The sequence below is a fragment of the Amblyomma maculatum genome, chromosome 5, assembly GCF_055883805.1.
Source record: "Amblyomma maculatum isolate TAMU_Amacu chromosome 5, ASM5588380v1, whole genome shotgun sequence".
In the NCBI taxonomy this organism is placed as follows: Eukaryota; Metazoa; Arthropoda; class Arachnida; order Ixodida; family Ixodidae; genus Amblyomma; species Amblyomma maculatum.
This window is the reverse complement of record NC_139348.1, coordinates 140,465,790-140,480,632: the sequence shown is the minus strand read 5'-3', so window position 1 is coordinate 140,480,632 and position 14,843 is coordinate 140,465,790. Positions and strand designations below refer to the sequence as shown.

Here is a 14,843-nt window from a genome sequence, read left to right as displayed (position 1 = left end):
GTGGATCATCGACTTCTCTTGCCGTAGGTTTGGTAACCTCGAATTACTCACTGATGATACCACAAAAGGCAACAGCGTGGTTCTTTGTCACAACGACGCTCCGACTACCGCTTTGCATACATTGCCTTTTGTTTGTTTATTGAATACCTGCATCGCCCGTAGGGAATTACAGCAGGGTGGCTACACGGGTTAGCTGTGCCGTTACATATAATTTCAATGCATGATAAAGGGCTTCGTTCAAGGGAATGTACACAGGGCTTGATGGCAAGCTGTTCTAATCTCGGACAGTTTTAACAAAAATGAGTAACGTAAGACGTCACTCCTACAAAAATGACCTTCAAGTCGTGGTCCAATCGCTTTGATATATAAATACGGGCCTGGATTTATTTCCCGCGGCTGATGCCTGTTTTAGAGTAATAAATGTTATGAAAAAATTTTAATCCAACATTTCCTCTACGATCTCTTAGCTCCTACCATTTAAGTTATGTTTGCTCTCGGTCATGCTACGTTTTCGGCAGTAATTACCTAGAACAAATCTAACTGCCCTGTTCTGGATTTTATTTTCTAATTTGCCTATAAGCTCAGCTGTGTGAGGGACCCAACAAGCACATCCGTACTCGAGTATTAAGGCGAGAGCCTTTAATGGCTCATGCTGTCGTGGACAAAATGTGTCCCGCTTTTGCGACGGCTCTGATTGGCCTATAGGCGGGATGACGTCATACAGGTCTCGACCAATCACAGAGTACCACCACAGTATGCGCGAATGCGCGCCTTGTATGGCCACAGGCCAATCAATGATCAATGACTAATTAATGACTAAATAATTTGTTAAGTAATAATTAACGGTGATTTGTTAATCGATTACTAATCAATTAGGTAATTAAATAATTACCTACATAATGTATAACTAATCGATCAATTGATCTATTAATGGCTAGCTAAATTAATTGAATAATTAATTTTCAATAGTTGTCAGTTGCGTAGCAGAATGTGGCACTCAGGCTTTCGCCTTTCACTACTTTAGTCGCTGAAGTCACTTGTAATTTTTGGTCGAACATGACTAAAGTATAGCTGAATTTTTAAATTACTTGGATGATGACTGAAATTTCTCCTAAAAAAAAAAACCAAGGCTGATGCTGCCATGTTACTGTATTGTCACTGAAAATACCATTGTCGACAAATGAGGAGGTTCGAAATTCACTGGAATAAACTCTTCATTGTGCTGATTCGTGCGCGCAAAAAAACTAAGCAATCGGCGACGACGATAAGAACAAGGTCGTCGATCTACGATTGCCTGTTTCACTCTTCAGCGTTCAATTTAAAGGCGACGAAGAAAGATCTAGATAAAACCGATAACGCGGTGAGTAGCTTAACTTGGAACATTGTAGAAGCACACATGCGTGGCTGGAATTTTTCGAGATACATCTCGCAACATCTTCTGCAACAAATGAAATTATAAAGCCGCGTCTCGCAACAACCAGCATGAACGAGCAAAGAGTACATAATCGATCCATGCGTTACAATCACAGCGATAAGGCTGCATCGGCAGCTGTTAAAGAACAAAAAAAAAAAAAACAAATACAGATTTGAATGGTTTACGGCAATATAGTTTACGTGCCTCATCCATCGTAAATCAGATGGTAAAAAGACACCCAGATATTTAAATTCCTTACTTGTGCTTAATGTAAAGTCACCAATTCTATATACTTATACGAATGGCATGGGCATTTTCCCAAATGTCCCAACGAGCACACTGACCGACTATAATGTCTAAGTCATCTTGCAAGACTTGTGAATCAGAATTGTCACTAATTACTCTAAAAACAACACAATCATCAGCAAACATTCTAAATGAAGACCGCATGCAAATTGAAATATCATTAATATATAACAAGAACAACAGCGCACGCAACAAAGAACCTTGGAGAACCCCCGAGGTCATTGGTTTGTATTGGGGAAAAAAAAAAAAAACAGTCAGGAAAACGGCCTGTCTCCGTAATGAGACCTGCCTATTGCTTTTATGTTCTTTCACTAGTCTGAAGTGTTCAAAATCATATAGCGGCGCACGTGGCAGTAGTGCAGCATCATTACAGGGGAGCGTTTGTGTTTTGCTTCCAACTTAGTGATTGGCACGGGCACCTCAAAGCCACTAATCGCACGTGCAGTCCCATTAGCAGAATTTTTCCCTTGCAATACTTTTCCTTATGACCGCACACGTTTCGTTTAGACGAGTATGGTAGATTTGGCTTTATTTCTGAAACATCTTTTAGTACTGAGCCAAATGTGAAATATTATAAGTTTATGAAAACGTTGAGAGCAATGGTCTAAGCTTACAACGCGTACCAAAACTAGGTATCTGAAATCAATCCTGCTCTCACAACAAGTAATTGAGCCTGGCATAGAAAACCGACGGGGAGATTTTTTAAAAAATAATAATTTGCGAGAACTATACAAGCCCGCCGACGGAAGGTCTGCTGATGTATTGATTGTTATGGTGCACTGTTATATAATATGCGAAAAATAAGTTCTAGAACTCGTTACCATAACCTGTCCAAGACTTATCAGTAGAGTTACGTCTTTCTGAGGCTAACATCAACTTTTCTAACTCTGCAGCAAGTACCTCGTCTGATATAGGAGAACGTACTTTTTATCTGGTAGAACAAAGCCATATTTGTCTTTATTATATTTGTACAATGTAAAATAAGCCACGAAGCACTAAATAAAGTATTCCAGACATTTTGCCGAAATATTTTCCTTGCGTTGGTATTTCGAGATTGCAGTTTCAGTCAGCTGGTAAAGCGAGCGTGAAGCCCAGGCATTTCGCGTGGCGTCAGCGCTACGAGTTTCTTTCTTAGCGCTCATTTAGCGAAATAGTGCACTGCTATGTCCCAGCTCTCTGCCCGCCACCCAGCGCCGCCTTCTCCGAGTCGCGTTCGGGCGAGGATGCTCCTACGTTGCTTTGCTCGTTGGGCGCTTTCTCCAGGGTTCGGTTTCTAATGCCGGCTGTTCCGACTGTCTCCAAGAATTAAGTTTGTGATCCAACAGACGCTGGCAGATGTTTTCTCCACTCCTTTTTATGGGCTTTATTATTATTTTTTTTTTCGCTTAGGAAACGTTTTTGGCTTTTCATGTTTAGCTTTCTGTGAACCTGCATTGGATAACGTAGTTTTTGCTTTAGAATAAACGCATTTTGCTTTGATGTGTTGTTCCAAATGCGATTATGAGTCTGGTTTCTAGATTTAGCTTCGATAGCATCGTATTTGCTAGCGTCCAGTTCGTTGGAGAAGAATAAGAAAAAGTTGTTTTTCACCTGCCTTCAAATAATGCAAAGACGAACGCTTAGACTTTCAAAATGATGCTGTCTTTTCGTCCTGATCACTTCGCTAACTAGTACTAACACTAAAGAAAGTTAGTAGCAAATTCGATATTACAGTTATAACTCAAAACGAAACCCGATCACAAACGCATGAGCACACCGTTGTAGAAGTCCGATGATATGATGCTAATGGTGCGATACAGGCAAATTGGTTTGTTACTTATGATTTCGTGGCGTTCCTGCGGCTCGCTACTTCGCCTTCGTTATTTTATCCGATAGCTTGGAGTTGAGCCACTGAATCTGAGGTCATTGGTACGACTCCCTTACCAGTGGCTGCATTTTGATAAAGGCTAGATATGAAGCGCTTGTATACCGATGTTTTGATCCACTGTAAGGAATATTTGGAACTTGATCCGAAGCTTTCCGTTCCATGTCCAACTCATTCTTCAACTCATTCTCCAACTCGGACTCGGCGCGGCGCAATAGCAAGTAAGTCTCTATTGGGTGTTTATTGTTTATTGTTAATTATTATTTTTATTTATTATAATTATCACTATTATGTAATAATTATAGTATATTAATTAAAAAAGCATGTCACTCTTCACGTCTTTTCCACCTTCCTAAGCGCTTTATACTGTCCTATCTAAATAATCTTCCTCGTATTTCCGTCGCAAAAGTGTAAAACGTTGACTGAAAGAAAAATACTGCTCTTGATGAACGCATTCCACAAACATTGTGTAACGAGAGCACGAAGATCAGAATGAAGAACCTTCTGATGCATTTCGCTAAAGGAAGAAACTAAGTTACAACTCGCTTTCCTCTCACTTTGTTCGCCTGCTGTCAAAAGTCCACAACTCGGGCTCTGGTCTCGGGGCTGAAACGACCTCGTCGACATTCTTGTAACATTTTGAATTCCCTGGCCATTGGTCCGCTATTCGGAGTCTGGAGGAAACAAAGTGGCCAGCGCCGTTTTCTTCTCAAACGAAGAGGACGTTCTTTTTCCCTCCGGCAATTTGAAGCCGCGCTTCCTCCGCCTGCAGTGCTCGCTCATCTGGGCTGACTCTTCCTTGCTTGCTTGCCGAGAACAAGGAGACAGCGCTACAAGTACGGCCGTACCCGTGGGATTTCTTCGGGACCTCGCAGCACGGATCGCAGCAGTGTTTCCTTCTTTCTGTAGTGAAGTAAGTGGAAACTTGGCGGCCATATTCTCTTCAAGGCGCCATAAAAATAGCCACGCATGACCAAAGCATGAAGTGCCAGGCGCAGAGATGGAATGCCGCATCATCAAAATCTATTTTTAGTTCTCGTAGAGTATGACGGGGTCACGAGAGACTCGAGAGACGGCAAAAATGGAACGTGACGCAATATTCCTTATCCCACAACCTCTATCGCTCGTCACTCGGCAGAAAGTGGTCAGATGTTAACAAAGTAACAATATGAACTTGTAACCTGTTGCGAAAAAGCTACCGTACAAGTTCGGTTTACCATCGCGGATTACATTCATGATCCCTGTTGTATCTCATCATTTTGTTTAAAGACTGGCATGGTAAGTATCCTCCTTTTCTCCGTCGCCAGTGAATGAATAAGTTATTGAGCGGGGTGTTTCTCGCTGTGTTGCGACTAAACATTATAGCCAGCCTCTCCAGTGGCATCTTATTCAGTATATAAGAGCGCATTTATTATCAGCGTGGCCAGGAAGGATAGACGAAGGCAAAACAAAGTAAAATCAGTTTAACAGTTAGCTCCCGGAATTTGAAGACGAACCAAGCTCGAATATTATCCTCCTTTAACGACGCGGCTAAAGCAAAACTACAAAGTACAGCGAGGCCTATTCTTGAGCTGCACATACAACGTTGGTAGCCAGCCACATTCAGTCCAAATCTAGGTGGCTGGAAAAAAGGATGCGGTTAAAAGTTTGGCTGCAGTAAACTTTAACGAAAAATCCGAGGCGATTACGGCATACTCTCAAATACGAAAGGGGCTGTACGTCATACATTTGACAGCATTTAAGTCATTCAGTTATTAACAATTGCTCACTGCTCACTGTTACTTTTCGCTTGCAGACCGAAAAAAACAAAATTTGTCCGTAGTTAGCGGAACGTTGAAGTACCGCGTACATTTATTACATCAATTGGGTGAAGTATAGACAAAAAGTATTTGTTAAATCGAATTACTGATTTGTAAACCAAGTGTTTCGACGTCTTGGATTTGGAAGGCAGTTCCCTATTGTTACGCATATGTAACCGCATCTTCGGTCTCTCGAGGGATATGGCTTCCATTTGACGTCACGAGCACAGCCGCAAAAGCGGTATACCGTGTGAGGAAAACGAGGTGGCGATTTGGCGCCCAACGTGCTACGTTGGTCGCAAGGCAGAGAATGGGCTGGGGCCCCGTGTTAAGGTGGACGATAAGCAATAGCAATAGTTCACCTTTAAAAACGCATTTAAACACTTACATCTGAGAGAGATTTCAATACAATGCGCAGCGACCTTATAACAAGAAGTAAAACAACATAATGGTAAATGACAACGAAAATGATTACCCTGACGTTCAATCGGCTGATCGACCCGAAAGCGATCGAGCAGTTATCCCCCAGTAACCTAATTCTAGTCTGTCGGGATTCCTCCCCCGCTACGACTCGGTAAGCGACTCTAATGTTCATCCGGGAGTCGTACGGTAGCGGTTTACTTATTCAGAGCATCCGGATGACTCTTAGGCATGGGGTCCAGCAGCGCAGAACGCGCTGCATTTATCGAGATTCCGCGGGTTTCCATTTCTCATCGATATTGCTGGGCGCACACATACGCAGCATTGATAGTATGAATGCACTCTCACTCTCCGGTGGTGTGTGTGCCTTCATTGGTCAGGAGGGAGAGAAAATCGGAGAGCGCAACATCTTAGCCGGGACATCTTAGCGGGGCGGAGAGACAGTCGCCTATCAAACGCAGCTACATTGCGTGCTAATTGCTCCAGCCGTTAGCATTGTACGACCAGCTTTATCGTTACCGTTTCTGAATCATTACTTTTTCTGAGAAGCATATATGCCCCGAGGATACCTCTACTGTTTCTTACGTATTTGAAGGACACTGGACCCCTTGACAAACTCTAAATTCACCTTGCATGTTACCCTCAGGCATTTTTCGAACTCTATAAGCACAGTTGTCGGATCATTCATTTCATCATTTCATTTTATACTATTAGTCCACGAAGCACCTTAGCACGTATTTAATGGCCGCATTTAATCTCCCCCTTGAATTCTATTATTTTCCTCACCATTCTTTTTCAATCTTTCCCTTCAGAATTCCCCTTCCTACACGGAGTAACATGCGAGCGAAATGTAAACACCGGTAAAATTCTCTGTTTTTCATTAAAGGGTCTCTCTCTCTCTCTCTACTGTTTCTTTCCGCCCTTTCGAGGGCCAGTGCGGGTGCTTCCTTTCGTGGTGCGACAGCTCCTGTGATGTGTGCCGATCTACGGACACCCTTACACAAAAGTTAAGGTGTAACAGGACCAAAGCTGTAGCGCCATAGTGCATTTATTATCTTCAAATGAAAGTTCATGGGCGTCAAAATACTTCCCACACATCTCTATTTTCTCGGATTAAGTAATGGTAGCGGCGCAGCAAACCATGCAATGTAAATGACTGGAGCAATTAGGTTGCTTTCCTCTCTCGTCTACTCTGAATAAAGAGGCCAAGAAGCTGCCTCAGCCTGCACTAGACTACTGCGGCCTACTTTACTAAACCACAGTCAATGTTAGCGTACTGGGAGCAAAAGCGTGGTTCTTAATGTTGGCAGACAAACCGTTTGGCTCCGAACGGTTCATCTTCCAAGAGTGGCGAACAAGAATACACGCCGCTCTGATTAGCGCTGTCGTCCGTCACTCCCTGCAACGGCCAACTACTATTCTTTCTTCTTTTCCTTTCTCTGTTTTCATCCTCGGTCTTCCCTACGCTCCTCTTTTTCCCCTCTGCGCTCCGTATTCTCTTTACGCGCTACCGCCGCCAGCCTTGAGCTTCCCTAGTTCCTTTTGATCCTTTCTCGACCGGCTGTTCCCAACGGACCTCAACCTCATCTCGGGAAAGGGCGGCAACTCCTCTCCACCCTCCATCTCTCTCTCTCTGTCTCTCCTTTCTACTCCAGCCGCCCAAGTAATTTGCAGTCGATTGCTTTTTTCCTTTCTTTCGCTTTTCGTCTGCTGCCGCTGCCACCGGCAAACCGTCTCTTCCCCTAGACGGAAGTTGAGCGATGAGCGGCGTGTTTTCCTCTTGACGAGGAAGCGGGGAAGTCAGGGAGCAACGGGAGAGGCCTTCCCCAAACGCGGAGCTCCGATGAGGAATGCCTCGCTGCCAGCAATCTTATCGTCATCAGCCGGCCTCCTTTTGGTGGTTCTCCTTCACGCTCCGTCGCTTAGGCGGCGTCAGTTCGCGCTTTGTTGATAGGGCTGCTGGTCAGTTGATTAGATAACGCAGAGGCGATGGAACGAGGCGTTTATTCTGCCCGAATGAAGTAGGGATAGCTGAGGATATTGATGTCCAGTGTAGTGGCATGGCTGCAGTAGCACCTCTCCATAGTCGGCCTCGGAACTACTGTGGTAATTCTGCTTCGTTTCTGAGCGGAACGGAACGTCTTAGTTTTTAACCTACCGATGATTCATGTTTTCGCGATTTGATCAGGCGTTTGGTTCAGTACTCTCTGCTGTCGCCTCATAGAGGCTGAACTTTGTGTCGTGCTGTTCGTGAAGGAGAGACGTCGACTATAAAATGCAGTTGCCGGTCATAAGTTATGGTTAGACTTGCACTGCTCTGCGTCGAGTGGCAAATGCGGCCATCTTATTTCCAATAGGAATTTTTGCGCATGAAGCACTATATTCAGAACAGCTAGCGTTCGCTGATATTTTTTTGCCCTTTCTTTATTTGCATCCTTCTTTATTTGCATAACCTATTGGCCCTGAAGGTCATTGCGATGGTGCGATTTGTATTAAAAAAATCTATAAACTAGAAATGATTGATGGTAAGTTTGCGACAGAGAATCAGTTACAGATTGTAAGCACAGAAGGTACAGAATGACCAGCGGGTAGACCCGAAAAAATATCTTTTGCACGTTTTGCATTAATCAATCAAGGAGAGCGGAACTTTAAGAAACGAGGTGAAATGTGAATATGCGGTCATATAAAAGCCGTATACTCCCGCAAGTTTTCAGAAAGAATTTACAAAAGGTCATGTTAAAAAAGGTTAAGGTTGCATTTTTGTTTCCTTATTTCATTATTTCTTGTTTCTGTTTCGATAATTTTTGCGTTTTATTTCTACTTTTGATCCCGTTAAAGAGCTTGTACGGAACGATTCCTCTGGCAATGGTGTTTTCGCTACTTTTAAGCAATAGGAAAAAGTAAAAGCCACCAATAATGATGAATAAACACATGAAGCCCGATATGACCTCTCCCTACTTTGGAAGGATTGATGAAAGATTCCAGGATTTGTGTTCGGCCCGGTGTTTTTTGCGCATCTGTTCGGTTTCAGAAAGACCACGGATCGAGTGTCTCGCGAAGGAGGCAGAAACGGGTGTAAACCAATACCCACACAGAGCTGTCACGAAACTGTGACGCATGCTGGCACGTATGAACGCGAGTAAACAACTCTATACAAGCTGCCGAGCTTCACCCTTTACCTTGCTTCTGCTCTCTATTTACTACATTGTCCTGGCGGAATCGACGCCACCCCTTCTCCGGGTTCGACGACGTATGAGTAGCTGCGCGCCCGCGCGACGCATTTAGCGTATTGCCGATCTGGCTGACAGTGCCTCTACACGAACACGCGAGCTCACTGCGTGCCTCTGCTGTAGTCGACGTAGTGCGTATATGCTCGAGCAATCCAAGGAAACCGGAAGCCGCAGTCGAGTGAGCAGGGGCGCGCGTTGCGAGAGCGGAAAGACAAGCCAGCTCTTGGTGGAGGCTCAACACACGCGGTGCGGGTGAATCAAATTCGTGCAGCACTGGTGCAACCTGAGTTTCCCGCTTCTAACCCGGATAACTCGCATTCGCGAATCTATTCGTTCTTATACTTGTAAAGTGTTAACGGCATATTATGTGATCACACAAGGCGTTTCATTGCTCTTACTATAGATTTTTTTTTCTACAGATAAATAACCTAGGGTACGCACAGAGCCCCGCTCATTAGGTTGGGTTACCAGGCTTGGCAGGTACTGCGCTCATAAGTGCTCGCGAATATTACTTAACATCTCCTGATTGCATTTTCTATAATCGAGTTTCAGTTTAACCGTGTTATGTTTACTGTCGTGACAAAGAAAAGATCTAAACACCAAACTGGCGATAAAATCAGAGCATGGCATATCTCTCTTGGTCCAACACTGCACCGTTCTGTACACTGACACCGCAAAAGCGTTGGTTTAGATGCGCGTTCGCCTGTGTATGTTTGTGCCTGCGTTGGGAGTGAGGCGGCGGGAACATGTACTGCAACAATGGTTGGCGCTCGCAGCGAAGTTGTTGCGACGGCTCCGCCGGATGAAGCTCGCGTTTCCCGCGATCTCCGCGGTTCTGGTCCCGTCTCGCTGGCTGGATGGGCGGCTCGGGGAGGCCGCCTGCGGTTCTTAATTAGATTGGCCGCGCCTGAGCGACCTGGATGACTGTGTGGCTGCTTGCTCACTCTCGAGTGCGTATGCGTGTCGAGGGCGGCGGCGCGCTCGCATCGCGTCTTCACCGCCTTTCCTGCTGCTGCTCCTCATCTCTCGGGATTCCCGAGTGTTGGGTGCACGGTCCTCGCTCTGGGGAGAGAGGGTTTTAGCGCGCGAAAAGCGCGCGAAGCTTTTAGCGGTTCCGTGGCCGCGCGGGTTCACAAGTGCTTTTCCGCCGGCGCGGGCGGATGGCCCTTTGTTTCGGTTTTAGATGCACGTGCAACAACAGTGTACGCGTGAGCGTGTTTCTGTGTGTGGCTGCGTAGATGGGTGATTGCGGTACGCGATTTTGGGAGCTAGTGAGTTTTTGCGAACCAGCAACCCACGTTGAAGTCGAGGGGTAGTGTTCAAGTTAGCTGTGTATAATATAGCTCGGTAGGATGGGAGGGTTATACTTTTTGAACAGAAAAATCAATACCAACTTATGAATATATGATGAGCAAGTTGGAGCGAGCGTGAAAGTCTTTTCTGAAAGATCAATTTAGCAAGGCTGAGAGGTACTCATTGTTTAGAGCCGACATTCTGTAAAAGAGCACAAACCCGAAAGTGCTACTTTCACGAAGGTATTTTTACATCAAATAAGCTTGGCTGATAATGTTCCGCACAGAGACCAGACAGAACATCGAGCACAAACTTTTGCGTTTCCTGGAACATGTCGTCCTTGACAAATTCTGGTTAAGAGCAGCCTTCATATAATAGATATTATAGGAGTGGCGCCTTTTATACGCGCTAAGAATTATCGAGCAGTAACCACCAATTGTACATTACAAGGGGAGACAGTGCGCGCTTTACACGTCTCGTTAGAGATGTACACAGTTTAAGAAGAGCCTTACGCTTTCTTGGAAGCATATAACTTATTCTGATCATGTAGTTTAGTGTATACTTACCTGGTTTTGATCTTTTTCATTGTTCTCAGAGTTCTCAACTGTGATTTCTACATGGGTGTTCTGCGTATATTGCTTTGCGGGTTACCGTCTATGCTTCGTGAATTTGTTATGACTTCCGGGTTACGTGTAACTACGTTCTGCAGAACTTTCACTAAAACTAGATACGATTGCTTTTCCCCCTTTCGAAGTCTTGATTAAGTTTTGTTATTTGGTCAGTTCAGTCGTTCAGTCGTTATTTGGTGCAACGTCTCTCTGACATAAAGTAATCTGTAAGCGTCGAAAAAAGGAAACGGATACAAAATTATTAAAAAAGTGGGCTCAGCAGAGGAATTGGGGTTTATCAAGTGCGTATTAGGACGTGTTAGTAAATCTACGAGTTGCTTGAGTAGTTAGTTACACGGGTTAGCTTTCGAACTTGGACAGGTCTGCAGGTAATCAATGATGGAAAAGATAATGAAAATGAGAGCTTTCGGCGGCATTTTTAAATGCACAAAAGGGTCGCCCTGCCTAACGAACCTGATGTTAACTTTGCCTACTCAAGTTAAGAGTCTTTCAGGTGAAATTTTGTCATTGAGTGAGTGAAGGCGGATGTTTTCTAAGAATGCTGCCGGAAATAGAATGTACCACTATTGGCGAGTTGGGGCGCAAAGTAGCCTGTATGCGTAGATTACGGAGAGGAAGTGAATATGTGAGTGAACGTTACAGTTGTACGATACGCACCTGCGGTTTCCTGTATTGTATTGTATTGAATTTTATTGTATTGTATTGTATTTTATTGTATTGTAGTGTCATTTAAATTACAAAACTACGCTAGACAAACAACTTTTTTCTTCGGTTCCTGCCCATCAATTGCTTCGCAGAGCTATACAGTTCGATGAATCATGCCCAGCGTTCGGATAAGCCTGGGAGTTCTCTTTCTCCACTTGTCTCGCATTGTCTCTGCTCGCGAGTGGCCCTATTTAAATACCGCCTTCTTCAGGGGCGAGCGCCGGCGAGGTGCCAAGTAGCGCTCTGCTGCCGACTTCTTTCGTCCCTGCCTAGTCGCCCTGGCAGCTCGTTTCGATGCCGCATACGCCCAGTGTGTGGTTCTGTGTCCAGGCAAGCACCCGAGGAACTGCGCGTGCAGCCGCCGGACTGCCTCACGCTATTTCGAGCGCTGTGCGCGCGCCCGAGGCCCGGTCTGGGGGTTCGGGTTTACGTCGCCGTGTCGTTCCGGCTGCCTGCGGCGGGAACGCCAAAATAGGAGAGATGCCGCCGCACTATGCCGGAACGCAGCAGCCCATACGGGAACACGAAGTGCGTTGGATGAGAAGAACAGGGCGAAAAAGAAAAAAAAAAGTCACTTCAGGGAGCAAAAACAGAAACAAAAAACACAAAGAATGCCGCTTCGCGCTAGGGCTCCTCAGAGAACGCCGAAGCGTGCCTCACCCCATGTTTCCTCTCTTTCTGTCTCTTTCTCTATTTTGATATTTCCCAGATTCTTTTTGTATAGTGAACACTTTCTCCGAGCCATCCATTTTCCTCTTCACCGGCCGTCCCCTCTCGTTACTCACGCGGCAGAGGGCTCCAGTGGGATGTGCGTAAGCAAGGCGCTTAAGCCCCGTGCAACAGCGTTGAGCGTGACGATTAAGCGCTATGCCATAGCGCTAAGCGTGACGTTTTACGAGCGCTAAGGAAATCGACGCATAGTGCGTGGTTTTTCAATTGCAGTCCCCAGTTTTCCCGTTGCAGTGAAGTGCTCGAAGGTTCGTGCGTCATCGCTGGTGTCAACGTACCATAAGACAACTCTAGTTGGACGTACTCCGTGAGGCTGTGCACTTCGGATGCGCTTGTGGAGATTTTGTGTTCGTGCGCACGATACAGAGCTTAACGAGTGAGCACACTCCTTGCACGTTGCGGACCGCGTAGTCAATATGCCGGAGGACTACTAAGCCGCTATGCGGACAAAATACGGTATTGCATTATTATAAGAATTACGAAGAGGTGGTTGATAGTCGTAGATTGCTGTCGAGCACAAGCAATCAGTATTGGAGGCTTAACTGTGACATCAGTGCCAGATTAGCATCGGTATGTTACTGTTATTTCTTTATCCGAGTCATACGTTGTGCAGTGTTCTCAATATATATATTTTTTCTAAGGTTGCTTTAACGTTACACACAATCATATTTATGATGATATAAAATTATAATATTCTTTATCCTTAAAATAAAGTTACATTAACCGCATTCGAGTACCAAACGCTACAGCTGCAATATACTGCACGCATTCATGTTAGCTGCATGGATCAACGCCTCACGAATAAGGCTACAAGAGCGGTAATAGCGCTGTGCAACATAGCAAAACAAGGCATGCCACACTCACTCATATGTTATATGCTTTTAAGCCGGTTTTATGATTATACTGGTACACTATACCCAGTAGCTGTGCCCTCAAAAGGGTGAATCTTGAGAAGATAATATATATGATTTTTAAATCATTATTGAAGTATATGTGCTATATATGGTTGATGGAAAACAAACGGTTTAGTTGCAAACTTCAGATTAAGGTCATCGTTAGTGCCCGAAATAAAAAAAAAAAGTGCCTAGAACAGTGGTAAATTAGGTGCTTAACGAAATTGCATGTTACTCTAGGACGTTTCTTTTAATCAGTACATTAAATTTTTCTTAAAGTAATAAATAAATTGTTTGTATACGTTACTGAAGCGTACTTGCAATATTAATGAAGAGTTTTGTCTCAAGTTCCATTCCAGCTGGTCACTGTTTTGACATTATGCGCGAACTGTTATTATTGGCATAACGAGCTTCACGTGTTAGGCATTTGGATGTTTGTATGGACTTGTTTTTAACGCTGATTTCCGAATCTATATGGAACATTACATTATTGATTTGATAGAGTTCGGATTATGGGGTTTATCGTCTCAAAGCGACTAAGCCCATGAGAGATGCCATAGTGGAGGACTCCAGAACTTTCGATCACCTGGGGTTCAACGTGCACTGACATCGCACAGTAGACGGCCCCCTTGCTTTTCGCCTCCATCGAAAAGCCACAGCCGCAACCAGGATTCGAACCCTGGTCTCTGAGCCCAGCAGTTGAACGCACTAACCACTAAGCTACCGCAGCGAGCATTACATATCGCTTCTTATATAAACATGGATGTTAGTCGTTAGGTTAAAGTATGTAATGCAAATGTTTTATTTGTAATTTTACTGTTTGTATGCATTTGAAACTATTTAGGTTACATTTTCAAGTTAGGCTCAGGTTATTGCATGACGTTAATGTAACTTTTCGTGCTACCTGAGTCATTAGAATCGTAACTTTCAAAGCAGAAGTTGGTTTAATGAAGACGAACGCTGGTGCATTTGTACATTTGTAGGTGACGTCTTCAAACTATAAATTTAATTAAATACTTCTGCTGAATGAATTATCATCTTGTATTGAGTCCAGTTGGCTTCGAATTCCTCATTGATTACATAACCGCTCCCAGTCACGTTCCCGTCGCATTGGCCATGTGTCCGGGCAGTCCAGAGAGAGTCGTGCTGGTTGCGTTGGTGGAACTGTCCAACGCAGTCGCTCCTTGATTTTTTCTTCTCTCAAAATTATTAACTCACAGATCCAGTACCATTAATTAAAAATGTATCACGGTTCGCTTTAGGCGACATGGCCGCATTGCCTGGTTGGTCTTGTGTATCTGCACTATCAGCACTATCGTTGCTCAGGAGCGGCACATTGCTGGTACTTAATGTGTTCCCCTTGATTTTGTTCCTGCAGAACATCCTGGAGAAGTTCAACCCTTGTGCGAGACAGCTCATCGCAGCTGGCAAGACGTACCTGAAAGCACTTCACGGTGAGTGGTCCAGGGATGCAGATACACATTGTCATGAAATACGTCTGTGAAAAGCCTGATCCTAATTATTTTTCTTTCGCACTTAAAACCTTCGTTTCACATAAAAA

General features: G+C 44.5%; 1 protein-coding gene across 1 annotated transcript in view; it reads left to right on the top strand.

Annotated features, from left to right (window-relative positions):
* Positions 1-14,843, top strand: part of IRSp53 (Insulin receptor substrate 53 kDa) — a 152,550-nt gene that overhangs the window by 32,005 nt on the left and 105,702 nt on the right. The window contains exon 2 of the mRNA XM_084604513.1: positions 14,661-14,736. Coding sequence (XP_084460639.1) covers positions 14,661-14,736 — 76 coding nt within the window. The remainder of the gene's footprint in view (positions 1-14,660; positions 14,737-14,843) is intronic.